General features: G+C 54.4%; 11 protein-coding genes across 11 annotated transcripts; 5 read left to right on the top strand and 6 right to left on the bottom strand.

Moving 5' to 3' along the window:
- Positions 1 to 6: 6 nt before the first annotated feature.
- Positions 7 to 656, bottom strand: BDP55DRAFT_651479 (mitochondrial ATP synthase epsilon chain-domain-containing protein). Its single transcript, XM_060574055.1, is given in 4 exon segments — positions 7 to 109; positions 120 to 284; positions 375 to 489; positions 615 to 656. The coding sequence occupies 3 exon segments, from the start codon at positions 644 to 646 to the stop codon at positions 216 to 218; spliced, it is 216 nt and encodes a 71-aa protein (XP_060433450.1). The 5' UTR covers positions 647 to 656; the 3' UTR covers positions 7 to 109; positions 120 to 215.
- Positions 657 to 1,657: 1,001 nt separating this feature from the next.
- On the top strand, positions 1,658 to 3,010 carry BDP55DRAFT_691229 (tetracycline resistance protein from transposon; the record flags this gene model as incomplete). Its single annotated transcript, XM_060576944.1, has 2 exons — positions 1,658 to 1,700; positions 1,776 to 3,010. The coding sequence occupies 2 exons, from the start codon at positions 1,658 to 1,660 to the stop codon at positions 3,008 to 3,010; spliced, it is 1,278 nt and encodes a 425-aa protein (XP_060433449.1).
- Positions 3,011 to 4,979: 1,969 nt separating this feature from the next.
- On the top strand, positions 4,980 to 8,465 carry BDP55DRAFT_377520 (actin interacting protein 3). Its single transcript, XM_060567139.1, has 2 exons — positions 4,980 to 5,355; positions 5,495 to 8,465. Exons 1-2 carry the CDS (start codon positions 5,185 to 5,187, stop codon positions 8,300 to 8,302), a joined length of 2,979 nt encoding a protein of 992 aa, XP_060433448.1. The 5' UTR covers positions 4,980 to 5,184; the 3' UTR covers positions 8,303 to 8,465.
- A 648-nt stretch (positions 8,466 to 9,113) lies between these two features.
- Positions 9,114 to 10,068, bottom strand: BDP55DRAFT_651469 (cyclophilin type peptidyl-prolyl cis-trans isomerase/CLD). The gene is made up of 2 exons (XM_060574054.1): positions 9,901 to 10,068; positions 9,114 to 9,747 (listed from the first exon to the last, which is right to left on the bottom strand). Exons 1-2 carry the CDS (start codon positions 9,976 to 9,978, stop codon positions 9,322 to 9,324), a joined length of 504 nt encoding a protein of 167 aa, XP_060433447.1. The 5' UTR covers positions 9,979 to 10,068; the 3' UTR covers positions 9,114 to 9,321.
- A 1,208-nt stretch (positions 10,069 to 11,276) lies between these two features.
- Positions 11,277 to 13,288, top strand: BDP55DRAFT_544669 (major facilitator superfamily transporter; the record flags this gene model as incomplete). The annotated part of the gene is made up of 5 exons (XM_060568499.1): positions 11,277 to 11,431; positions 11,507 to 11,678; positions 11,755 to 11,946; positions 12,035 to 13,162; positions 13,238 to 13,288. The coding sequence occupies 5 exons, from the start codon at positions 11,277 to 11,279 to the stop codon at positions 13,286 to 13,288; spliced, it is 1,698 nt and encodes a 565-aa protein (XP_060433446.1).
- Positions 13,289 to 14,245: 957 nt separating this feature from the next.
- On the bottom strand, positions 14,246 to 15,748 carry BDP55DRAFT_544848 (ZPR1 zinc-finger domain-containing protein; the record flags this gene model as incomplete). Its single annotated transcript, XM_060568522.1, has 2 exons — positions 14,246 to 15,565; positions 15,620 to 15,748. 2 exons carry the CDS (start codon positions 15,746 to 15,748, stop codon positions 14,246 to 14,248), a joined length of 1,449 nt encoding a protein of 482 aa, XP_060433445.1.
- Positions 15,749 to 16,154: 406 nt separating this feature from the next.
- BDP55DRAFT_725178 (uncharacterized protein) lies at positions 16,155 to 16,745 on the bottom strand (the record flags this gene model as incomplete). Its single annotated transcript, XM_060578982.1, has 1 exon — positions 16,155 to 16,745. The coding sequence occupies one exon, from the start codon at positions 16,743 to 16,745 to the stop codon at positions 16,155 to 16,157; it is 591 nt and encodes a 196-aa protein (XP_060433444.1).
- A 128-nt stretch (positions 16,746 to 16,873) lies between these two features.
- Positions 16,874 to 18,452, top strand: BDP55DRAFT_377454 (tRNA wybutosine-synthesizing protein). The gene is made up of 2 exons (XM_060567138.1): positions 16,874 to 16,893; positions 16,955 to 18,452. Exon 2 carries the CDS (start codon positions 17,063 to 17,065, stop codon positions 18,317 to 18,319), a length of 1,257 nt encoding a protein of 418 aa, XP_060433443.1. The 5' UTR covers positions 16,874 to 16,893; positions 16,955 to 17,062; the 3' UTR covers positions 18,320 to 18,452.
- On the bottom strand, positions 18,259 to 19,507 carry BDP55DRAFT_651462 (uncharacterized protein). Its single transcript, XM_060574053.1, has 3 exons — positions 19,055 to 19,507; positions 18,660 to 18,978; positions 18,259 to 18,585 (listed from the first exon to the last, which is right to left on the bottom strand). Exons 1-3 carry the CDS (start codon positions 19,176 to 19,178, stop codon positions 18,423 to 18,425), a joined length of 606 nt encoding a protein of 201 aa, XP_060433442.1. The 5' UTR covers positions 19,179 to 19,507; the 3' UTR covers positions 18,259 to 18,422.
- Positions 19,508 to 20,046: 539 nt separating this feature from the next.
- On the top strand, positions 20,047 to 21,284 carry BDP55DRAFT_544719 (origin recognition complex subunit 6; the record flags this gene model as incomplete). Its single annotated transcript, XM_060568510.1, has 2 exons — positions 20,047 to 20,228; positions 20,309 to 21,284. 2 exons carry the CDS (start codon positions 20,047 to 20,049, stop codon positions 21,282 to 21,284), a joined length of 1,158 nt encoding a protein of 385 aa, XP_060433441.1.
- Positions 21,285 to 21,759: 475 nt separating this feature from the next.
- BDP55DRAFT_544934 (short-chain dehydrogenase) lies at positions 21,760 to 22,931 on the bottom strand (the record flags this gene model as incomplete). The annotated part of the gene is made up of 3 exons (XM_060568530.1): positions 21,760 to 22,325; positions 22,424 to 22,492; positions 22,550 to 22,931. The coding sequence occupies 3 exons, from the start codon at positions 22,929 to 22,931 to the stop codon at positions 21,760 to 21,762; spliced, it is 1,017 nt and encodes a 338-aa protein (XP_060433440.1).
- Positions 22,932 to 23,386: the final 455 nt, after the last annotated feature.

Below are 23,386 nucleotides of genomic sequence, written 5' to 3'. Positions count from 1 at the left end.
AAAAAGTCTTAGCATGGCATTTCGATTGATAGATTTTATGCCTAGTTTTTGATATGATACAGCAACTCAACTGTCATATTGAGCCGGCGGGTACCCGGGGAGAGGTGTCGTGGTATGCATTCACTCCCCATCATTTCCCCCATCTATCCCTCGATAACCCTTGGATGCAATTCCCTCTGTTCTCTCACACGTGCTTCAATTGTCGATTCGGAAGTTTACGAAGAAGGAGGAGGGACGTTGACGGTGGCCTCCGCAAGGTTCTTGACATCGCCCTGCTTGCCGTTCTGCGGTTGCGGTAAATTGGAGTCAGTCATTCTGTTCGATGCCCATCGGTTCCCCCCATCGTCATGTGTTTCCGGATCGATTTCGCTCACCTCCCACTTGGCGAAACGGAGTTCCATCTCGCCGCGACGCTCGGCAACGAGTCTCTTGTCCTCCTTCAGGCTGCGGCGCACGACGCGCGAGGCGACGGCGAGGTAGCGGTTGTAACTGGAAATCGGGGGTTGCCGGGTTAGCTTTTTCCTTCCTTTCCTCTTTCTCTCTCTTGGGTTCGGTCGCAGGCGCCCAATTGCAACGGATGCAAAGGCTTCGAGGGGTTCGTCAATTGAACTCACGTGATACCGGCGGCTTTCCAGGCGAAGACCATTTTGGCGGTTGTTTGGATTTGTTGATGGACGGTGGTTTATGGGGGGGCAGTCAGCTCGGGCGGATGTGATCAATTGAAGGTTTCTGGATTCCCCGAAGTGCAAGCTCCGAGTTCGATGCCTTTGGTGGCCTCAGGCAACAAGATTGATTCTCAAGCGATGAGGACGGCGGCACGGCGGCAGTGGACGGGTGAGTGGAGACCCACTCTTCTGGCCTCTAGAGGTACTTTGGTACTTGACCACTCAGAATACGGGAAGATGAGATGGCAGGATCCCTTTCTGATATTCAAACTTCACTGGAGCACCACGACCTGAGATCTTCGTCGATTTCCACAGTAAAAATCATCGTGATGACTATATCTCACAACTGATGGGTGACAGCTAATCTGGCGTTAAGGCTTTGCACTTGCACTATGTTGTGGCTGTAATGCTGAGCTGCGTCATCGCTTTTGGCCTGTTTGGTGCTACTTACAGCGTGGAACGGATTTCGTAGCAAAGTTATCAGCCCAGGAGCTCGTGTAAAACGGGATTCCGGAGCAATTGTACGCAACCACTTAGGAACGCCCAAGCAGCCACAGTCCCTCTAGCTATCTACTAGTACCTACGACACGTTCTAGTCCATGTAAGACTAGTTACTGGTATGACTAGCGAATGCGGTTGCGAGGGGACTACGTGCTTCCCTTAATTGAATACCTATCTCCAAGACTGGCGCCGTCGGTCAGTCATATAGCAGTGAATCCCGGCACAACAAATCCGGCGATTTGTACATAACGACGTCCTGTCCACGCGAACTTCGGCCCATATAGTTGACGGGGCACTTTCTTGATCTCATTATCATCAAGCAAATTTACCATTCAAGTTACATGTGCGGATTGTTACTTTGGGGGCTTGTCGAGCAGAGCAATATTCTCACACCGTTCATGCCAGGAATCCTTCATTGGGGCTCGATATCTCGTCTTTCTGATCGTGGAAAGTGTCGACCGTCGTCACCCACATGATAGGCCTGATCAGCCATGTCGAATCTTAAGATAGCAATCATCGGAGCAGGACCTGCAGGTAAGCTATTTTTAAGCACCATGCTGCACCATACTCGTATGCAGTCCCCAGCCAGCAAACTAACAAATCCGTCAGGATGCCTCTTAGCACGCCTCTTACACCTAGCCAACATCGAAGCAACCGTCTTCGAAAGTGAAGCCTCACCAAACTTCCGATCACAAGGCGGAAGTCTGGATCTGCACACAGACACGGGGCTAGCCGCGCTCAAGGAAGCAGGTCTCTTTGACCAGTTCCTCAAGCACGCGCGCTACGACGGCCAGTACATGGCCATCGTCGACAAGAACAACAAGTCCTGGTTCGTCAACTCCGCGACAGGGTTCGGTAGCACGGTGCAGGAGCGGCCGGAGATTGACCGGCCCAAGTTGCGTGAGATTCTTACGGCGTCTCTTCCGCCGAATATGATCAAATGGGGTCACAGGCTGAGAGAAGTCAGAGAAGATAGCAGTCTCGTGTTTGAACATACCACTGTTGGTGGATTTGATTTGGTTGTAGGCGCGGACGGGGCTTGGAGTAAGGTCCGCAGGCTTCTGGCGCCGGATATCAAGCCTCTGTGGACGGGAATCATGTTATACGGCATGAGCATCCCGAATGCGGCCGAGACGGCGCCTGAGGTCTACAAGCTCGCCAACAGAGGTAGTTTGTTTGCCAACAGCGACGGCAAGCGTCTGTCGATTCAACAGATGGGTGATGGCAGCCTGAGTATATATGCGTCGAGCACAGGCGGCGGGGAGGACTGGGCGTCCCCCGAGGTCTGCGGGTATGATCCGCACGACCTCGAGGCAGTCAAGAAGGTGCTCTTGGTCTTATATCAGGACTGGGCTCCGGAGCTCACCGAGGCGATCACCAAGGCTGCTGGTGACTGCACGCCGAGGTCACTTTATATGCTACCCGTAGGCTTCACGTGGCCGCATCGGCGCGGTGTGACGGCCATTGGAGATGCGGCTCACTTGATGACGCCCTTTGCAGGAGAGGGGGTCAACGTTGCGCTCGAGGATGCGATGAAGCTAGCCAGAGCCATCATCAGCGCCGTCGCTGAGGGCGGCGGTGCAGGTGCAGGTGCAGATCCAGCCGACTATCTAGACAAAAGGATCGAGGCGTTCGAGAAGGAAATGTTCCCGCGCATGGAAAAGGTGCAGCGGTTGACGGACGAGCTCATGCACGACTGGATGTTCACGCCGGGCTCGCCGCGAACGACCATCGCGACGTCGATAGCGAGGCATGCCAAGTTCGAGACGCCGCGGGTGTTGCATCCGTTGGCGAGTGCCATGGTACACTCGTTCTTTTTCATGCGCAGGATGCTGGTGTCTTAGTAGAAGCAGTGACTGTGGTATCTGCGCAGATGTGTGGCTGGGTTTTATTTGTAGAATTGCGGTGAGAGTGTCGTGGGTGTGGTAACGACGCACGATAGGTTTTGGAGTCGGGTTAAGGTCCCTGTAGCCCATGTTCATGCTTTATTTTCCGCACTTTGGTTGCCAACCCATGCCTCTGGGATGGATGGGGTTGATCTTAATCTTTGTCGGGTGGCGCAGTGCCCTGTCACGCCTGTCAAGTGCGAGAAACGTGGCCAGGAATGACAAGCTCTGGATAGACTGCCGTCACTGCTAGTAAGATTTCGAGAGAGCTCAATGGTTCGTTGTGTAGATCATGGGGATTAAAGTAGAATGAACCACCGAGGTTTGCCCTATGGTTGCAGTTTGGTCACTTTGGTGATGTAATGATGCGCCCAAGCCATGGACAGCCCAGCCAGGAGGAAAAGGTTGAAACACCAGACTCATTTTCCTCTGACAACGGTTCGCAGGGGTTAGACGTGGGGCAAAACGCCGTTGCTCTGAGGTCGCAGGTATGGTGGTCTACGAGGTAGTAGACTTGAATGACAGGAGGATAATCGGAAAGCTTAGATGCACTGACCGTGGCTTCGTTGGCTTTTACCCCATCAGGGCGTCTGAAGAAGAGCAACTATCCGTATAATTCTAGAGCTAGCTGGAGCAACGCCCGGACACTTCTCTCCATCCTTTTTCTTTGGGCATGCGAGGAAGTGCATATCAGGTGGGGGGCGTCCATTGCGATAAAGTTGAGATGTTCCCTAAAATATTGAGGGTTGTCTTTCGAGATGTTGGTACGGAGTGGTAGTGCACCCCGCTCTGCAGAACAAACATCACAGACTATCGATGTTTTGAAACATTCTTTAGTGTTTCATCAGTGATGTTGTATGTAATTCGGGCTCAAGGGGTGCGATAGTCCTGGTTCTGGTTGAGGTAGGTGGATGGATGGACGGTACAGACTCACTGGTTGAACTGAGGTGGTGGTGAATGGTGAGTGGGTGAGTGGTTAGTGGTACCGAGTTGCATATCGGGTGGCTGGTAGACGGGGCACGTGCACCCTGGATTCATCCTTAACAAGGGTATCAAGCCACTGAAGGAGCCAGTGGGAGGAGCCCAGACAGCGCTCCACTGTCAGGATGAGGTGACGGGCAGCGGACTTGGACTGGGGGGGCCGCTTCAAGGTGCAACCGACGAGTACCGTGCCACGCGTGCCACGAGGTACCTTATGCTTTATGGACTTTGACTGGGGGAGGGATGACGGAGAAGGGCAAGGTTAAAGAAGAAGAGGAGAAGGGCACTGAAGAAAAAAAAGAGCAGAGCATGGAAAGTGTGCGGTCCCGTCCCCTTGCTTCAATCTCTTTGGGCTGTAGAAGTTCTGGGTCTTTGGGCCGAAAAAGCTACGGATACGGCCAGAGACCTCTCCGCTTTCCGAACACGGTTCGACATTGCATATACGTGCTGCAACTTGTACCTCGTACATACATACTTCACCTGAAATTCCACATCGTAATTGCTGTGCTTCCTGCTCTGCATTCTGCTGCATTGCCTTTTGCGCTCTGCCATCTGCAACCGATCCTGGCCTTGTCGATTTTCCCTCCCTCAGGTCTCGCTACTAATCACACAATCTGCGACATTCTGCGCGCGCCGACCATCTCGTTACGGACGACAACGCCATCGACGGCATCCCCGATAACCTATCACCCACCACCTATATCGCAGAACTTCCGCTCGCTTCTCCGGCACGCGTTCTAGCCCTTGCTTTTACAGCTTCCGTCTCGCACACAGAACAACCCCCATCCTTCGCACCGAACCGGACGGACCCCCCTTACCGCCGACCAACGTTCCACGTATCGATCTCTTCGCCCTCGGACTAGGCATCGGATGAGACGAATCTCGACATATTGCCCTGACGTACGCACATACACCTCGGCAGCAGCTTCGCAGAATCCGCCCTTCGCTGTCTTTGCTTCTCGTGGCATGAACTTCAACCCTCTGCTTCAATAAGCGTTTGCGAGCCGATCCAGCCATTTCCACAAACTTCTACCGACTCGCTCGTCTTAACTTTTTGGGTACCTCATCTCGGAGAAACTATTTGGGGAAGCGCAAGGAAGAGGTGGACCAGAGAATCGCAAAGACGAAGAAACCCGCCGACTTGAGTTACGATGCAGGCGCCGACCCCTTCCCAGCGCATGCAACGGCGCTCCCCAGGTGCCGAACCTGGGCCGCCGCCTAATGTGCCCGTCCGGTCAATATCACCGGGTACCGGTATGCAGCCGAGAGCTTCCAACGCCTCAAACCGATCCGCCCCGCCAAATGGGATGCGGAGATCGAATGTGAGTCTGATTACGCATTCCAGCAACCGGGAAGCCACTCTCGAGCTTCCACCAAATGCGATGGCTGCGCAACGATTCCATGTGCTTCTGCCATCACTGTTTTTATCTGTCCAGCAGCTGACCTAGTTTCGATCTACAGAATTCTACCAGCAGCTCAGCCATGCCTCTATCGCAAATTGAGAAGAGCGTCACCCACCTGCTAGTCGCAACCAAACAACTACTGGAAACCCTCACACAATGGTCGCGCGGCCAAGCTACCGACGGTCAGGTGTCTGATGTGTATGTCAGACTAGGATACGAGTTCAACATGGCATGCCGAGCCTTCACTGCCATCAACGTGGATACCTCCGATCTAGGCAACGTTCCTGAACTGCTACGAAGCATACTAGAGTCTACCCTGAGCCAGGAAGCGAGCACCGAAAGCTTGGAAAAATACCTTCCACGGATTCGAGATATCATCATCAATCTGCTCCATGGACTGAAGCGCAAACAGCAAAAGCTGCGCCAAAAACAACCACGAGACAGGGAAAGTGGGGGCTCAGGAGGCGCGCCGGAGAGGACGACAAGCACGAGCACGATTGGCAGTGGCAACACTGGATTAACGAATCTGTTGGAGGAGGGCATTCAGAATGGCTATCGACCAGACGCTCAGAGGGAATCCTCCCAATCTGCCGGTGCCGCCCCAGCAAGCACCTCTCCAAGTCGTCGCCACCTACCCCCGAGAGATCAGTCGCGCGGTTCCGTCAACTCGGAGCAGTCTTCCATGTCTAGCACGACAATGCAAAACATTCCCGTTATGCCTCCGTACCCCGGAGATGAGGCGACGATGCCCTCTGCGCAGTCTGGAGAAGTCAACGTTGACTCTTTTCCGCCGCCACCGCCTCCTCCAAAGCAGCAATCAAGCGCATTCGCGGCTTTGCAGAAGGGCGGTGACCTGGAGAGAAGAGCTTCTCGGCGTTACTCGCAGTATCAAATATCTAAGCACCTAGGCAGTGCCATGAATGGCGTGCCAATGCTGCCATCACAAAACTCCCCGATACCGAACCGCGGGCGGGGCGAAGTCCGGGAATCTCTGCGTGCTGTTCAGACCCGAGAGACGCTCCGACAAAATCGGGCCTCGAAGCAGCCACAACTAGATACCTCTCCGGCACCGAGCCGAATCAACAATGAGGCCGCAGCGGAGCTGTCGGCAGGCAGGCCCGAAAGTCCAACGATTCAAACGCCAGAGGACAAGTACCCAAAACCCAGCGCTACCCTAAAAGGCCCTCTCAGCGATGATCTTCCTATTATGTCACCTGACGACGATGATGGCAAGCCTGAACCACCACGCAAGGACGAACCGAAGGTTTCACCAGGGATCAAGACCCCGGAGAAGAAGCGCGATGCCAGCTTCCTTCACGAGCAGTCTCCGCCGCTCACCACGGAGCTGACGTTGTTCTTGCAATACAAGTCCAAAGTCAAGAAGTTTGTGCTGCCTGAGGGGTACAGCGAGCTCTCGATCGGACGCCTTCAGCTGGCCTTTATCGAAAAGTTCTCTTGGAATACGCATTCCAACGGTGCTGATCTTCCAGAAATTTATATACAAGATCCCGTATCCGGGGTTAGACACGAACTTGAGGATCTGTCGGATATCAAGGATCGGACAGTGTTAGCTTTGAATGTCGAGGCGCTCGATGAAGTAAAACGTCACATCGACGAGGGCATCGGGCAACTAAAGAAAATAGTACAGGATGTGAAGCAGAACCAAGACGACCAGGGTCTGGCCCTTCAGCGAGTTTCGGAACGTCAGCAAGAGGCGGTTGCGGAGATGGCCAGGCTTGCTGCCGCCCCTCCGGCTGTGTCTGCGCCTGCTGACGGATCCAAGTCAGTGAGCCTTGCTGGCGGCCGTAAGCTTGCCTCTGGACACATCACCGAGATTCAGACTCTGCGACGTGACCTCGCTGTCATGCGCCAGGCCTACTCCAGCTTCCAGTCGGAGATTCAAGGCTCCATGTCAGCCATCCGCAGTAAGGCGAGCAACGTCAAGGCGGCGGTGGTCAAAGCCTCGATACCGACCATTGATGGCGAGACTGGCCATGCCTACGTCACCAAGGGTCGCGAGCAGCTCAACACAGACTCCGACCGACTCGTCACAAAGGTTGACGACTTGCAAGATTTGGTCGAGGATCTCCGCAAAGATGTGGTTCTCCGTGGTGTGCGGCCCCTGCCTAGGCAACTGGAGACTGTCGCGATGGATATCACGAAGCTTTCCAAGGAGCTCAAGAAGGTGGAGGATTACATGAAGGAAGAGAAGCCCATCTGGACCAAGATCTGGGAGAAGGAGCTTGAGGACGTGTGCAAGGGCCGTGATGAGCTGCGCCTTATGGAGGATCTCATGATTGATCTGCAGGATGACCTGGAGAAGGCGTCCGAGACCTTTGCGCTGGTCGAGCAGGCTACCAAGGAGCAGTTGAAGGACAATGGGACTGGCGCCAGCGCCGGCAGTGCGCGTAACTTTTCCAAGGGGCTGAACGGTATCGGAAACAGCCTCGACCCGAATGCGGCCAAGGATGGCGTTCTGGGCGAGGTGAGGGCTCTTCAGCCCAACCACGAGAACCGTCTCGAAGCCATTGAGCGCGCGGAGAAACTAAGGCAGAAGGAACTCGAGGGCCGGAAGGGCAATGAGCTGCAGAGGGAACTGTCTAATTTTGTCGAGGAGGGCAAGTTGAAGAAGTCTGGCGGCTTTGAGGAGGTGGAAAGGGCGCGCACGGCCAAGGATGATATGATTCGAAGGCAGGTCTGGGAAAGACAGAATGGTATCGTTGCGGAGGAGGGCGAGGAGGAGGAAGAGGAGGTTGAATACGAAGAAGTGGAAGAAGAGGAAGAAGAAGAGGAAGAGGAAGGAGAGGCGGCGGCGGAAGCGGCGACGGCGGGCGAGCCGGAGAAGGCTGCTGCGCCGGCTCCATGAATGCAGCGGCAGGTATAAATGAATGGTCATACACATGTGTTATGGTGTCAATGATCCGTATGGAGGATATGTCAAACAACTTTTTTTCCCCCTCGTCATTTTATTGTTTGGTAACCCCCTCCTTTTTGTTGTTGATCCTAGGACTCTGGTCATATCTCACTAAGGCGGAGTTTGGGCTGCACCACATTTCCGTATATTCTTTTTGCATCGTAGGGGTTTGAGTTTCTTTACTCCACCTGGCTGGCTTGGCTTTGTACGCTGACGCCTATTGTCATGGTATCCTATAGCGAAGGCGAATTATGGATCATGTTGTTCTTCTTGATTTTTACATACTGGTGTCTAGACGTGCCTCTCTAGTGATGTTTTGTGTGGGCCATGCCTGACGTGATCGGAATGTTATGTTGCTGATGTCCATGTTTAGTTGAGCTTGATCGGCAGTTACAACATTTGCAAGGCGGAGGGTTGGTGTGGAAGTGGAAGGCAGAGGAGAGCCAGACTTTACATGAGTCCGCTCTGCTTTCCTGTCTAACACACTTCAAACATTCGCCAACAATAACGGAGTTTACTTCATGGGATGATGTACCATTGGTAGAGGTCAGGTGAAGAACCGAAAGAACCACAGTGCAGAACTGACCTCTACTGCTTTCCCTGGTTCTTCAAACTCTGGACTTGCGAGTACTTCTTCATCTTCCAAGGCCTTGGTGTAGCTTTCGGTCACTCTCTTGCCTGGCAGCCTGAACTCAGTGTCAGACGCGCCGGTTAGGTCACTTCATAGGATACAATGGGTTGCCCCTAGCTGGCCGAGGGAGAGGGTTGACAAAAGCAATAGTCTTTTCTTTTCATCTAAACAATTGTGTGCCGTCAGGACAGTCTTGAACCGTTTGACGTACGGGTATCATAGCTTTTTCAGGGGCCCTTTCCCCCCCAATAGCCCCCCTTCCCCCACGGAGCCATACACGAAACCTTTCTTCTTCATATCCCCTCACGATCCTCAACACACCAACCCTCCTCCCTCTCTCTCACCCAGCAAGCGGATTCGCATGAACAGTAACCCTATCAATTACAACCGGCTCCTTGGGCCGATTCTTCCGATCCACCTCGACCGCCTCAATCTTGCCCAGCGTAACGGTGCTATCGTCGCCAATAATCCGCCCGAACACGGTATTGAGCCCATCCAGGTGCGGCGCCTTGTCAAAGAGCACGAAAAATTGCGAGCCGTTCGTGCCGGGCCCTTTATTGGCCATGGACACGACGCCGCGCGCGCCGTGCTTGAGGGCCGGACGGATCTCGTCGTCAAAGACGCCGCCCCAGATGGAGCGGCCACCCTTTGGGTTGTCGGGAGGGGAAGGGTGCGCGGGACCGCCTGTCTGGGCCATGAATTTCGGGATGAGGCGGTGGAAGGGAGAGGCGTCATAGTAGTGTGATGCGCAGAGGGCGAGGAAGTTCTGTACGAAGAGAGGAAAGAGGGTTAGTCGTCTGTTTGGAGGAGTTGTCTCGCGATGTGATTTGGGGGTGGGTTGGTGGATGGTGAGTCGGCCGCGGGTGGGATGCGAAGGGGGAAAGTTTTGGGATGATTGGGATGATGGGAATGGCCTTACCTCTGCTGTTTTTGGGACGCTCTCGCAGAAGACTTCGATCTTGAGGTCGCCGAGATTCGTATGTAATGTGACGGACATGTTGGATGTTTGTCTGGTGGTTTCGATTGCGAACTCGAATCGTTGTGTAGTCGTCTGGTGTTGTTGACGGCGCAGAAGCTAGCTTCAAGCTGTATGCATGCTGGACGGATGCGACTGGAGGTTTAAGGTTGCGTGGTGGACCACTTCATTGGGGCCCCCGGCATCGGTGCATTGAGCTCCGGGTGCCGACTCGAGCTTGCTGCCCTGCCGCCCTGCCGACTGTGGTCTGCACGCATGAAAGCCACCACCCCCCACTTCACGGCGGGGGAGAGGCTGTCAACTTACACCTCTGTTGCGAACGCTTTGATTTATTCAACTTCAGCTGATGCGAGACGATTTGCCTCGACGAGATTTTCCTGTCTTGATCCGGCCTTTGGAACACGAAATCAAGCAAAGAATTCGAGGCAATGACCGAATGTCATTTCTAGATGCGCCAAAAGAGTTAGGTCCAGCTTGACAGCAAGCGACATGATTCCCAAATACTCTACATAACGTCCGTTTAGCGTGACCACCTGACTAATTGAACAACTGAAAGGCTCGTCGACAGTGTATCTGGCTCTTTTCAATTTCTCTCTAGCTGCACGATAATTCGATCAAATTTGTTTCAGTGACGTCAAACGCATGGAAACACTCTTGGCCCAGACCAAGTTCTGGCCAAAGTCGCGGGGGGGACACACGGCCCCATACCGGTAGGTGGGCCAATCCGCGGAACCGGACGGGACGAAAAGAGTGGAAACTCGAGCCGGGAGCGCGCCGCCCGGAAGGCTAGGAAAGGATGTTCGAAGCAACTTACCGCCATAGGCAGTGCATTGTCCATGGGGGATGAGCCCGTACCGCTCAGCCATGCCACACCTCTTTCCCGACTGAACATATTTGCGCAACTCAGTTTGCAAAGTTTCACACTGGACGTATTCGGGCAAGTAGAGGAGGAGGGGGGGACCGTGTGCCTCTCCCCCGGAGGTAGCGAAACGAATTCCCAACGGCTCCCACAACTTCAGTTCTTCTTGAAGGGGGGCAACAGGAATCAGTGCGTTCTTGTCGGGGATCCGCGGCGATCAACGTTTCTTTGGACTATCAAGAAACAAGAGACACGTATTCTTCGCATTGTTCTTTGCTTAGGACGATGACGGTCATCTAGGCAATTCAGAAAGTTGAAACTTGACGGACTACCGCCTCGAATTCGTTTCTGGACGTTCTTAATCCTTTCATATAGAGGATCGACGGGTCTTGAATATTTCCTCGACATTTGAGTGTTTGCTAGGCGAGGAAGTTGACATTGGATACGACGACGCGGCAACATGACTTTCAACGAGCTCGTTCGAGATACCTGGGCATGGCACGTCATTCGAGCAGTCACGAGAGCCAGGCACCCGGCGTTCCAATATTTTGACGAGAGACATCCCTTGATCCGTCAGCGGTACACGGAAAGCGGCTATGATCGTTCAAACTCGGGGTGAGTTGCAACGTTTCACGCTCGGAAGAGAAAAGGCGTTATACTAATATGCGAATCATTCGTTCTGAACTCCAGACTCTCATACGCTTCAAGGCACACCCAGGTCCGAGAATTCTCACTAGACTCGGAGAAAGCAGACAGCGACATCCTAAACAACCAGACAATCAGCCGCACGACGTGGGAAAAGTATGGCATTGAGAACAGAAAGGGTCTCCATCTCGTCGAGTTCTTGCCAAACGACCCAGAGGTTAGCGAAAGAACTTCAAGCCCCATATCTCCCTATCCCAACCCCTTGATATCGAAGCTAAGGTCGTACTCCACAGAACCCAAGAAACTGGTCTGTCTTGAAGAAGGCCATCGTCAGCTTCCACATCTGCCTCCTCGTCATTGCTGTCTACGCAGGCGCATCAATCTACACCGTCGGCACCCACGGCGTCCGCCAGCAATTCGGCGTCTCAGAAGTCGTAGCCCTCTTAGGTCTGACAGTCTTTGTCCTAGGCTACGGTCTCGGTCCAGTGAGCCTACACCCTTCCGCCCTCCCTTCCCCTCCCATATCCTCATCTACACACACATACACACACATATACTGACAAAAACGCAAAGATGGTCTGGAGCCCCCTCTCCGAAATCCCCCAGATCGGCCGCAACCAAATCTACATACCCGCCCTCACAATCTTCGGCCTCGCCCAGATCCCCATCGCCCTCGCCACTTCCATCGGCATGCTCCTCGGCTTCCGCTTCCTCGCAGGCTTCTTCGGCTCCCCCGTCCTCGGCTCTGCGGGGGGCATTCTCAACGACATGTTCGTCTCCCGCAAACACACCTACGCCATGGCCTCCTTCTGCCTCATCGGCATCAGCGGTCCCACCCTCGGGCCCATCGTCGGCGGCTTCGCCGTCGAGCTGAAAGGCTGGACCTGGTCCGCCTGGATCGTGTCGTGGTTGGCAGCCTGGATCCTGGTGGTGCTCATCTTCTTTCTGCCAGAGACGAGCGCGGATAATATTCTTTATCGAAGGGCCATGCGTCTGCGAAAGGTTACAGGTGACCCGGGCTTCATCTGCGAAGCGCAGCTGCGCGCAGATTACACCGCCGGCACGGAGGTCTTCAAAGCACATCTCGTCCGCCCCTTCACCCTCGTCCTCACCGATCCAGCCGTCTTCTTCCTGAACCTCTACAGCGCATTCGCCTACGGGCTCATGTACATCTGGTTCGAGGCCCTGCCGCAAGCCTACGGCGAGGTATACCACTTTGGCACAGGAAAACAGGGCATCGCGCTTCTAGGTCTCATTGTCGGCGTCCTCCTCACCATCCCGCCCTTCTTTCTTTATTATCGCAAACGCATCGAGCCGCAGTTTGATCGCGAGGGAAACATTGAGCCGGAGAAGCACCTCCACCCCGCCATGGTCGGATGTCTCTTTATCCCTGCCAGTTTAGTCTGGTTCGGGTGGACGGCGCGGCCCGAGATAAATTACCTCGTGCCCATTGTGGGCTCCTCGCTTTTTACGGCGGGCGGGTTGTTGCTGTATATCTCGATTTTGAATTACCTCGCCGAGTCGTACCCTGATCACGTCAGTTCTGTTCTGGCGGGGAATGAGCTGTTTAACGCCATGTGCGGTGCTACGTTCCCGCTGTTTATCCCGCCAATGTATTACCGGTTCGACGTGCTCGGGTCGAGTATGATTTTGGCTATTTTTGCGGTTGCATTTGTGCCGTTGCCGTATATTTTGTACATGGTAAGGATGGACCCCCCCTCCCCCCCTTTAACGTGGGTAAACTGTGAACGCCGTTTTTACTAACTGCCATTGCAGAGAGGAGCGAAGCTTAGAAAACACAGCAATTATGCGAGAGAGGGAATGTGAACTATTGGTTTGATAGACATGGGGGCTTTCATATAGTTTTGCTGATGGCTTGATTTGGAGCAAATGAAGCATGAGTTACATATGTGGGTTGCCAATTTTCGTCTTGAAGCTGCTTGCACTAGCTCCCCATTCAAACCTGGACTTCTTTTCTGTGAAATATCGCCACTCCTGCTCATTTGCTTGCGATCGATCTCGAGCATGTTGAGCGAGGACTTGAATCGTCACACCATCTGCAAGGCCAATCAAAAAGGGGGTAAAAGACTGAGGGGAGGGGGACTGCTATAAAAGGCGCTCAGTCTTGTATGCTTGCAGTAAGACCCAACTTGCGTTTCCACTACTTTGACATGGGCGTAACAACGAGGTATTCTGCTATATGTCTATGTGAAATTGATTGGTTCGAGCGATAGACGATGTAAGAAATCCATATAAAAGTAATCTCTCGGTTGTCCGTAGCATAATACGTGACTGGTACCAGAGCATGACTTGAGTGGACCAGTCAAGCTTCGTCTAAACGATGAGAACGCCATGCGATAAGAAGAGACCGAGTAGCCCTTGGCAGGAACTAATCATTATCGCTTCAAACGCCAATCAATCACCTTGCACCAGAGACTCTTTTACTCGTCTTTGGCACGATGAGGAACTCCCGTTTCCCAGGCGTTTGTATATGGAGAATAAGATGAAAAAAAAGCATCATCAGACGGACGATACCGGACGTTACCGGCCACAAACCTCTCGTCGGCGCATCTTAGGTGGGCACCCACCAAAGGGAGTCGACACACGTAGAGAAAATCACAAATCGCGCCAGACGTTTCCAAGGCTTCAAAAAACTTTTCAATAACCCGCCTATGCGTAGGTATCATCATCATGTACTTCTTTTATCAATCCCCATCCCTTCCTCACGTAAAACCCAAATGTGTCATACCACTCATCTCATTCCCACCCTCGTCCGCCACCGTACTATGAGCTCTTGCCCATGTTGGCGTCCAAAAGTTGATCCATCTTCTTCGCCGCTTCCCTCTCCTCAGCCTCCTTGGCAGCCTCCTCCTCGTACCCCTCCACCTTCATGTCTAACAGGCCAAGCTCCTCCTCCTCCTCGTGTGTGCGGTCATAGTACTCGCGCTGGATAGATGGGTCGGGCGCGGGGGGGTCGACGAGCGGCTGAACGAAACTGCTAGCGAGGGGATCGGTGAGGATGACAGTGAACTCGCGGTTGCCGTTGATGGCCTCGTCGAGACCGTCAAAGAAGGTGGTCCACTTGGTCTTCTCTGTAGGATCGAGTGAGTCACCGCCGGAGCCGCCGGAGCTACCGTCGACTTGGAAGATCTGGCTCTTCAGGTCGTCGCGGACCTGGGTCAGGAGACCCTCGATGGTGGTGAAACGACCGCCGAGGGTGCCTGGGTTGACGGACAGGTTGAGCTCAGGGCACTCAAGCGCGCAGGTCTCGGACTTGAGGATATCGCGGGCGAGATCGATTTGGCCGTTGACCTTGATGATGATCTTTTCTCCCTTCTCGGGAATCTCACCACCCGTCTTGACGTCGTTGGAGCGGTAGCCGCATTCGTCGCAAACGGTGGACATGAGGACGACCTGCTTGAAGTGGGGAATGTCAACCATCTTCATGTGTGTTGTGCATGAGTGCATGCAACCCGGGCAGCTGGCGGGGAAACTGTAAACTTCGTTGGGGATGATGTCGCCCTCGGCAGTCAAGCCAGGGTTAGCGGCGGCGGCCAGCTCGTCAGCCTGTGCAGCAGAGATGCCCAGAGCCTCGTTCTGCTCGGCGGTGCGGAGGTACTCGTGCTTCTCCCACTTGCCGACACCATCCTTCAAGTCGGGTGTGATGAAGGAGTTGCCGGCGGGGTCGTCGACGGTGACACGGAAGGGGAAAGAGCTGCCGGCGAGCATGGCGCGGCCCTTTTCGATAATCTCGGCAATCTTGGGGTAGACCTCGGGCATCTGCTCCTTGCGCGCCTCCTGTCCAAAGTCGAGATCGTCGATGATTGTGCTAAGGAGACCCTCCACGTTGGTAAGCTGGCCCTTGCCGGCGGGTACCTCGAGGTCGAGCTCGATAAACTTGACGGTCGCCGAATCGGACTTGACAACCTGGCGCGCAAAGTCTTCCATCGCGGTCAGGCGGAGCTCGTAGTGTGTGCCCTTGGGTTGGATGGAGCCTGCAGGCTGGACTTCGCTGTTGGCGAAGCCGCACTCTTCGCAGGCAAATGACATGATGATAATTTCGCGGAAGTAGGGGATCGAGGTCAGAAGCAATCTGGTGTTTCCCTAGACGCCAAGTTAGTAAGACAAGCAGATAGTTGGAGCTAAGCGCATCCTCACATTCTTTCCGCAGTTCATGCAGAGAGACTCAATCTCCTCGACAACCTTCTGGTCATCGCTGCCATCGACCTTGGAGCCAATGGCCTGGAAGAACTCGTTGGGGGTGGTCTTTGAATCGGGAGCGGCCATGGCGAATGATTTATTGTTGGAAGGTGTTTCTTGGGAACTGTCGTACTTTCTCTTCATCGCGCAACGACGGAGTTTCGTTGTCGGGTTTTTGTTATCGGAGTCGCGGGGGGGATCTAAGGTAAGTTGACTCGGTGGGATGGCGATGGCGGGGTCTTGAAATTTTTGGAGGGGCAATCGCAGCTGCAGGCCCTGCAGGCTGGGCACCGATGTGTGTCATTGAGCGGGTCCCCAGGTTCCTCCCAAGGCAGGAAACCTTCGAGAATATTCCCGAGAATAGCCCGCCCGCTTCGCTGGTTTGTCATGGCCGCCACTGACAGGACCACGGAGTTGTGGACGCTGTGACTTGGCTAACGAGCCGGAAGTTGTGAGTGTTAGGAAGGTTAGGAAGCGCATGCTAAAGTCTTTCTCACCCCAGCCGTCCAAAGTCGGCAAGACTTAGATTCCTGGCCGAGGACGAGGTCTTGGCTTGGCTAAGAATAGCCTGCAACCCGGCCTTGCGGTTCTTTGCACGCTTCTTGCTGCTAGAGTTGGACGTGGCCGGTTTAGCTGCCTCGGCCACAGCGGCTTGCTGACTTTTCTTCGCGGGCAGCTGCTCAGTTTTGGCCCGGCGTCTCACGGCCGGTGGCGGCGCAGGGAACGATATCTTGGTGGTGCGGCTGCACTTCCCACAGCTGAAAAGCTTTCGCGTGCCAGACCGCTGCGGCTTCTGTTCAACCTTTGCCTTGGATGCTTGGGTCTTGACAACGCCGCGCCTCTTCTTCTTGAGTGCCTTTTCAGTCTCAAGCTTGAGTGTAGTGCCCTGGCCGGGGACCATGATGTGACCGCAGGCGCCGCAGACGTGTTGTCGTTGAATATCGTTTTGCTCAACGGTGTTCATGAACATGAGCTCGTTGTGGTGGCTCATGAGATACGCCGAGGTTTCGGGGGCGGACGCCCTGAGGAGATGAGCAGCATCGTTGAGATAGCTCAAATGCGCTGACAAATTCAATACGTCCATCCTCTCAATTGAAGACTAGAGATGTCCGTGCTAAGGTCAAATGAAGGTGACGATGAGAAGACAGAACGAGGGAGTTCCGAGGTTGACTTTGGTTTGCTCGTTTGGCGGCACCCCACTCCCAAGGCACTTATTCTTAACGGTCCTCAAGGTGGCAGCCGTTCTGACCCCTGTAAAATCGTCTAATGCACTAACGGTTTGCAACACCAAAGATTTTGGTCGTATACAGCGCCGAATGAAGGCATACACGATTTCCAATTTCAAGAGTATATTCATAAGCAACTTTATTTCACCCACCCATTCTTCAGAATAACGCAATTATGACAGATAGGAAAGAAAAACCAAGAGGCAAAAAACCCAAGCCAGAAAACCCAATATCCGCAGCCACCAGAGCCTGGCTCATCTCACTACCTCCACAAACACAACCATGGAAGGGCCAAGACGAGCTCGAGACTCTCCTCAACCAGCACACGCCCAAACGGTTCACAGTATATGAGCCCATGCTGTTGCTCCCCAGCGGAAGTTTCAACAAGGGTCCATGGCCAGCCATTCTCAACCACCCAAATATCAGGAACGATGAGATTCATCGCCTGTGGGAGGCCATCCTCCGAGACGTTTCCAAGACCGGCTCAACAGCCCTGACGCATCTCGCCGTCAACGAAGGAATTCCCCTGCAAACAGACATAGATTTCGAGAGTCTTGAAGTCGAAAAGAGCGAGAATATCCTGCGGACGCCAAGTGGGCTCAAGATCCTCCACGGCGACTTTGGCCCCTCCAACAACCCCGCCAACCCCTCGCCTCAAGACTTTGAGGGAGCTTTCTGGGTGTCGACTAAGCAAAACGGCATACATCAAACATGGGCTCCGCGGTGGACAATGTTCAGCCGGGGCAACATCAAAGAGAAGACGCGCCTCCTCGACTTTCACAGCCAAGCCGGTCCAGACACCACGTTTCCACGCCGTCAACTACCAGCATCTGCGCTCAAGAAGTACTGGGCGGTAGACATGTATGCAGGCATCGGCTACTTCACCTTCTCCTACGCCAAACTCGGACTAAAGGTCCTTTGCTGGGAACTCAACCCGTGGAGCGTCGAAGCACTCCGCCGCGGCGCCGTGGCCAACGGCTGGCGCATCAAAGTCATACAAGGAAAGGACCTATCTCTCTCAGCCGCACAACTGTTTTCAGGCGATGAGCAAATCACAATCTTCCTCCAGGATAATCAACAGGCTATGCCTAGAATAGCAGACATGCGAGCGTCGGGCACGGTAGTCAACATTCTACACGTCAACGGCGGGCTTCTCCCGACCAGCGAGCCCACGTGGCGACCGGCGTGGGATATCACCGCGCCGTGCGAGGGTGACTGCTGGCTCCATCTGCACGAGAACGTAGGCGTCCACGAGATTGAATCGCGGCGCTCACAAATCCAACGCCTCTACGACAGTTGGGCAGTAGCGACAGATGGCGGCAGCGGGCGAGACGCGATGGTCGAGCATGTCGAATTAGTCAAGACGTACGCGCCCGATGTATGGCACTGCGTCTTTGATGTACATATTACAAGATCTAGTAGTGTTACATGATCATTTTCATGAATCTCTCTTACTCGTCGACGTCGTCAAATCCCTGTTCTGCCTTACGTCCTGTCATCCTCGATCCTCCCCACCCCAGAGGAAACCGAAGCGGCTATGACCGACGGAACTTTTGCGGGATGTTCTCCTCCACGACGGCCATGTGGTCGAGCTGCTCTTGCCTGTCCTGCGCGTCCTCCATCTCCTCGTGCTTCTTGAAATGTTCGATATCTTCGGGATGCGTCAGGTCTTCGAGCTTGGTGTTTTCGTCATGGTACCTAGATTGGTGCGCTTCTCGTCAGCTCCTCATTCTTCCTTGTCTGCGTTTTCGGAACCGCGGCAAATGACTTACTTCTCCCAGTGGTGAATCTCGTACTCGTACTCGTCGTCGCCGTGGTGTCCCGGACCCATGCCGACGTCGGGCAACGTCTTGCCGCTGGCGATGAAGGCGTCCCACTCGGAGCGGTTGACATTGCCGTCCTGGTTCGTGTCAAGCAGCTCCATGAGGTTATGGAGGATGTCGAAGCGCTTCTCCTCGGAGACGTGGTGGTTCGTCTCGTCAAAGAGGCCGTATGTGCGGAGGATCTCGTCGCCTTGCCAGACGCCGTCGCTGTTGTAGTCGTGCAGGGTGAAGAAGGAGGCCGAGTCCCAGCCTTCCATGTGGTGCTCCTCTGTAAAGAAGGGCGGAAAATTGTCAGTCGCGCATTACTTTTCGGATATCTTGGGGTTCCTGTCATGTTTGCATACCGGCCATGTGCTTCGTCATCCAATCGGCGTTTTCGTCGACTATGGGTTTCTGGCTGTGGTCGCCGCCGCCGTGGGCGAGGGCGCGGCTGGCGAGCGCCAGAGCGGCGAGGTATACGGTGTGCATTGTGGTATTTATCGCTGGAGGAGGTGCTTGTTGGATTTTGGGGGGTTGCTTTTCGTATTCCTCGAGATGGAGTCGCGAGTTTGCTGAATTGTTGACGACACGTGTAACAATTGCAGACAAAAGATCAGACACTCTTGGAATAAGGTACACAATGGGAGCTAGGCGCCGATGAAGTTGAACAAAGAGCCACAAAGATTTTGGGGGGGCCGATCAATGGGTACGGTATCTAAGTACCTTTGGACCAAGGTTCAATTTAGAAAAGGCTGACAAAAAGCTGGGCCAAAGATGGAACTTTGCGGTGTCGGAATTGCTGAGGAACACACGGTAGACTGGAATGGGGAATGGAGAACCAGGAACGGGGGAATGGGAATATTCACGGGAACAGGTGGCGTTCCGCCATGGCCAATTCAGGGGATTGCCTCTGAGCCTCCCACACTCCAACACTCCAACACTCCCACACTCCCGTCCTTAGCCTTAGGTTTACTCTTCAGGGAGCGGCAGACGCAGGGATCGGCGATTGACAGGGGGCCCGCGGGGGGGGGGGCTTAAACATTCTAGACCCGGGGTCGCGGCGTGCCAATTAAGCTTGGGTGCCTCGGTGACGCAACAAACCCATTCTCGACACTACCTCAGCTCCTGAACACTTTTTTCTACCAGCTTGACACTCGACATTGACGACCGACTTCGACCCTGCCGACTAGCATAGGAAGCATAGAGAAACATAGCTTACACGCCAATTGAGCGAGCCCCGCTGACACCAACGTGCCCTTTCGCCCGTCCAAGAGTCTCAAAGCTGATACTAAGCTCTCACGCGCCTCGACGCGTCTTGCGCAAAAAGCTCTTCAACCCGCACAACCCACCCTTCACAATGAATCGATCAATAGAGCATACACTCCTCTCGCTGATGCCGACCCACGGCTCAGCTTTGCCACCGTCCCTGGTAGAGCTGGCGGGTTCTCTACTAGCACAGTCGAGACACCGAGCAAGCACATTAAAAGCAGACGAAGAAATCGGGCGATTATACGCATGCGCTCACATCGCCTGCGACAGGTAAGCTCACACCACCGCCCCAGACACACAAAAACACACACATGCTTTCTCCTCGACGCCAGTTACTAACACTCCCTCAGACTCAAAATCACCCTAGACCTCCCCCCAATCGAACCACGACCGCCAATCCCCCCTCGAATCTACAAGCGCCTCTACAGCCACCTCGACAACATCCTCCCCAACACAGCCCTCAACCGCACCCCAGGCAAAAACGGCACCCCACGCAACAGGCAACGCCACGGCGTCGACTCCCCCGTCAGAACACCGCACCGCCCAACACCGACAAAAGACAGATCTCTCGCGCAGTTCCGGAGCGGCGGCGGTGGGAACCCAGCGGCAAGCGGCAGCGTACCCAACACCCCGACGAAATCAACAGGCAAAGTCGCCTACCCCAAGGACAAGTCGGGCCTCCACTTTTGGATCCAGCCGACGATCCGCCTCATGTGCAGGGATACCAACCAGAAGCACCTCGCGCCGACGATGCTGGCCGGCATGGAGTACGTCGTCGTCCCCGGCGGGCTGCGGACGCGCGATGCTTGGGTGCGGGAGAATTTGGCCGCGCTGTGCGGCGCCGTGTATTTCTTCGTCGCGCAGCAGGTGCGGAAGCTGGCGACGGGCGAGGATGTGGATCGGGAGAATTACGTCCCTGCGCGGAAGCAGGTGCTGGAGTTACTGGCCAAGGCGAGGGAGGAGGTTGATACGCGCGGGTTGGATGAGGATGAGGCGTGGGAGGGGTGGTTGCCTGTAAAAAGTAAGGAGTTTGATGCTGCGGTGAAGGAGGTCTCTGAACGGGGGTGGCTGGATGCGGATTGGTATCGTAGTTTGGGGGATGTAATTGAGGCGGGCCATGTTATTGCTGATAGCCATGGTCGGGGAGGGGAGGATGCGGGTGGGTACAAGGCGCCTGTACGCGGAGCGGATACGATGTTCTTAGAGCGGTATGACTTTTTGAGCGAGAAGAAGCGCAGGGAGTACAGGATATGGAAGGAGACTATACTCAGGAAGATAGATTTGATGGAGAAGGAAAATGGTGACGCTATGGAAGTCGATGGCTAGAGGGGATGAGATGGATATCGAATACCATGACAAAGAACCACGGGAGATCAGTTTCTTGAGGGCATTTGCCGTGAGATGTTGTAGTTGTGAAGGGGTCTTGGCCGTCGGGACCGGGCCAATACCGGCATGAGGTCGGCTTGCGGGGCCGGTCTGCAGAAAGAGCCGCCGACAAGCCGGATAGTCGGCGCTCTAATTACTAAGAATATGCATCTCTTCGAGCACTTCACTTCTTGGGCGGCCTTCTGCCACCTAGGTAATGAAGCACCGATGAAGCTCCTTAGGAGTGCAACCCCCCCTTCATCTTTCCACAAAATTTTGAGCCTTGCTTATACAAAAGTTCTTGAGTGGAAATTTCAAATTCTATAAGCGATGTCTACCTCATGCATGCTAACTCTTTTCCAAAACGTCACATCATCACATACAACCCCCCCCCCCCCTGCGTCTACAGGCCCTCTCTATCTTCCCAGGCCAAGACTCACTGATCATCCTCAAGCCCAACCATCTTCAAACTCTCAACCCACAACCTCTTCTCCGCCTCAACATCATACGCCGCCGGCGCATACCCAGGCGCGAGCATCCCCGCCTCAGGCTTCACCTCCTCCGCCTCGGCACAATCCTCCAGATACCTCCCGCCTTTGCCCTCCCACTCCTTTGCGACAGCAGCCCAAACAGACGTAGCCGCGCCCTGCGCGGGACTCTTCATGACCTTGTGGACCGCCGGGTCTTTAATCATCTCGGTGATGCCAGGCTGGTGGCGCTGCAGCGGCGTCTCGATGCCGCCCGGCATGAGGCTGAGGGCGTGGAGGCCGCGGGCGCCGTAGCGGCGGTCGAGTTCGTTTGCAAAGAGGATGTTTGCGAGTTTTGCTTGGCCGTAGCCTGCCCAGGGTGTGTATTCTGCGGTGTGGTCAAAGTGGAAGTCTTCAAATTGGATGCGGCCGCCGCGGTGGCCCGAGGAGGAGACGGAGATGACGCGGGAGTTGAAGGTTGGGGTGGAGGAGGCGAGGAGGGTTGGTTTGAGGAGCTGGAAGAGGAGGAAGTGGCCTGGAGGAGGTTTTGTGTTAGTTAGGATTGAAGATCTTTTCTTTCTTCTTCTTCTTCTTCTTCTTCTTCTTCTTCTTCTTGTGAATTGAGTTGCTTACCGAGGTGGTTTGTGCCGAATTGGGTTTCGAATCCGTCAACTGTCTTGCCCTTGGGACAGGCCATGACTCCTGATAGTTATGTTAGCCCATGTGACCTCTTTACTAATGCAGCAAGTATCAACATACCAGCGTTGTTGACAATCACATTCAACTTGTCAGACTTCGCCAAGAACGCCTTGGCGCCCTCTCTTACGCTCTCGAGAGATCCGAGGTCCAACTTGATGACCTCGACCTTGCCGGGCTTGCCATCGGATAGGATATCCTTGGCGACCTCCTCGCCCTTGGCAACGTCGCGGACAGTGATGTAGACGTCGGCGCCGGCGACGTGGAAGGCTCGAGCGGTTTCCGGGCCGAGACCGCCGGGGGAGCAGCCGGTGACGATAACGACTTTATCGGTCCATTTCCCGACGAGGTCTTGGTCTTGGATGATTTGGACTGCTGTGGGACGGCTGTCGTTGGGACCGGAGGTGGCCTTGTGTTGTTCGGCGTAGGGCGCGAGGATGGACATGGTTGTATATTGGGGAAGGGATTTGGTTGAGGTTTGTTTATGGACTTATACGAGTCTTCTTCGTGGGGGATTGGTTGCTTTGGAGGTTATGCTGCTATTGTGTGTTGTTGTTGCTCTGATTGATGGTGATGATGATTCTAACTCAAAGCTAACAGGAGATTTCGTCTAGTATTTATTTGGGTTGAAATGCCAATGTCTAGAAGTCACTTACATGACAATGTCTCGTGGGGCAGCGGCCGACGCGGCCGCATTCACCGCATGCGATGCGGAATGTCTGGAGCTAATGGGCTTAAAGCCGCTTTTATCAAGGAGTTTCTGGACTTTGGATTTAAAGTTTAGTGGCATCGATCCCCTCCCACCCGTGCCACCCTCTTCAACGATCAATCTTGCGCATTGCCGGCGGGATTGCGCCAATGTTGCACGAGAAGTAAGTCGTAGATTTTGTCTCGAAGAAT

Source organism: Colletotrichum godetiae (genome assembly GCF_030913485.1).
Source record: "Colletotrichum godetiae strain CBS 193.32 chromosome Unknown BDP55scaffold_7, whole genome shotgun sequence".
NCBI classification, from domain to species: domain Eukaryota; kingdom Fungi; phylum Ascomycota; class Sordariomycetes; order Glomerellales; family Glomerellaceae; genus Colletotrichum; species Colletotrichum godetiae.
This window is presented reverse-complemented; position numbering and strand designations above follow the sequence as displayed.

Excerpts from the sequence above, each read along its gene's own strand:
- BDP55DRAFT_651462 (XM_060574053.1), bottom strand. The coding sequence starts at position 19,178 with ATGCACACCGTATACCTCGCCGCTCTGGCGCTCGCCAGCCGCGCCCTC. Across the intron at positions 18,979-19,054 it reads GATGACGAAGCACATGGCCG|AGGAGCACCACATGGAAGGC; the intron begins GTATGCAAACAT and ends CCTTCTTTACAG. Across the intron at positions 18,586-18,659 it reads GAGATTCACCACTGGGAGAA|GTACCATGACGAAAACACCA; the intron begins GTAAGTCATTTG and ends GCACCAATCTAG.
- BDP55DRAFT_377454 (XM_060567138.1), top strand. The coding sequence starts at position 17,063 with ATGACAGATAGGAAAGAAAAACCAAGAGGCAAAAAACCCAAGCCAGAA.
- BDP55DRAFT_651479 (XM_060574055.1), bottom strand. The coding sequence starts at position 646 with ATGGTCTTCGCCTGGAAAGCCGCCGGTATCAC. Across the intron at positions 490-614 it reads TGGAAAGCCGCCGGTATCAC|TTACAACCGCTACCTCGCCG; the intron begins GTGAGTTCAATT and ends CCCGATTTCCAG. Across the intron at positions 285-374 it reads TCCGTTTCGCCAAGTGGGAG|AACGGCAAGCAGGGCGATGT; the intron begins GTGAGCGAAATC and ends CCGCAACCGCAG.
- BDP55DRAFT_377520 (XM_060567139.1), top strand. The coding sequence starts at position 5,185 with ATGCAGGCGCCGACCCCTTCCCAGCGCATGCAACGGCGCTCCCCAGGT. Across the intron at positions 5,356-5,494 it reads ATGGGATGCGGAGATCGAAT|AATTCTACCAGCAGCTCAGC; the intron begins GTGAGTCTGATT and ends TTCGATCTACAG.
- BDP55DRAFT_651469 (XM_060574054.1), bottom strand. The coding sequence starts at position 9,978 with ATGTCCGTCACATTACATACGAATCTCGGCGACCTCAAGATCGAAGTC. Across the intron at positions 9,748-9,900 it reads GCGTCCCAAAAACAGCAGAG|AACTTCCTCGCCCTCTGCGC; the intron begins GTAAGGCCATTC and ends CTCTTCGTACAG.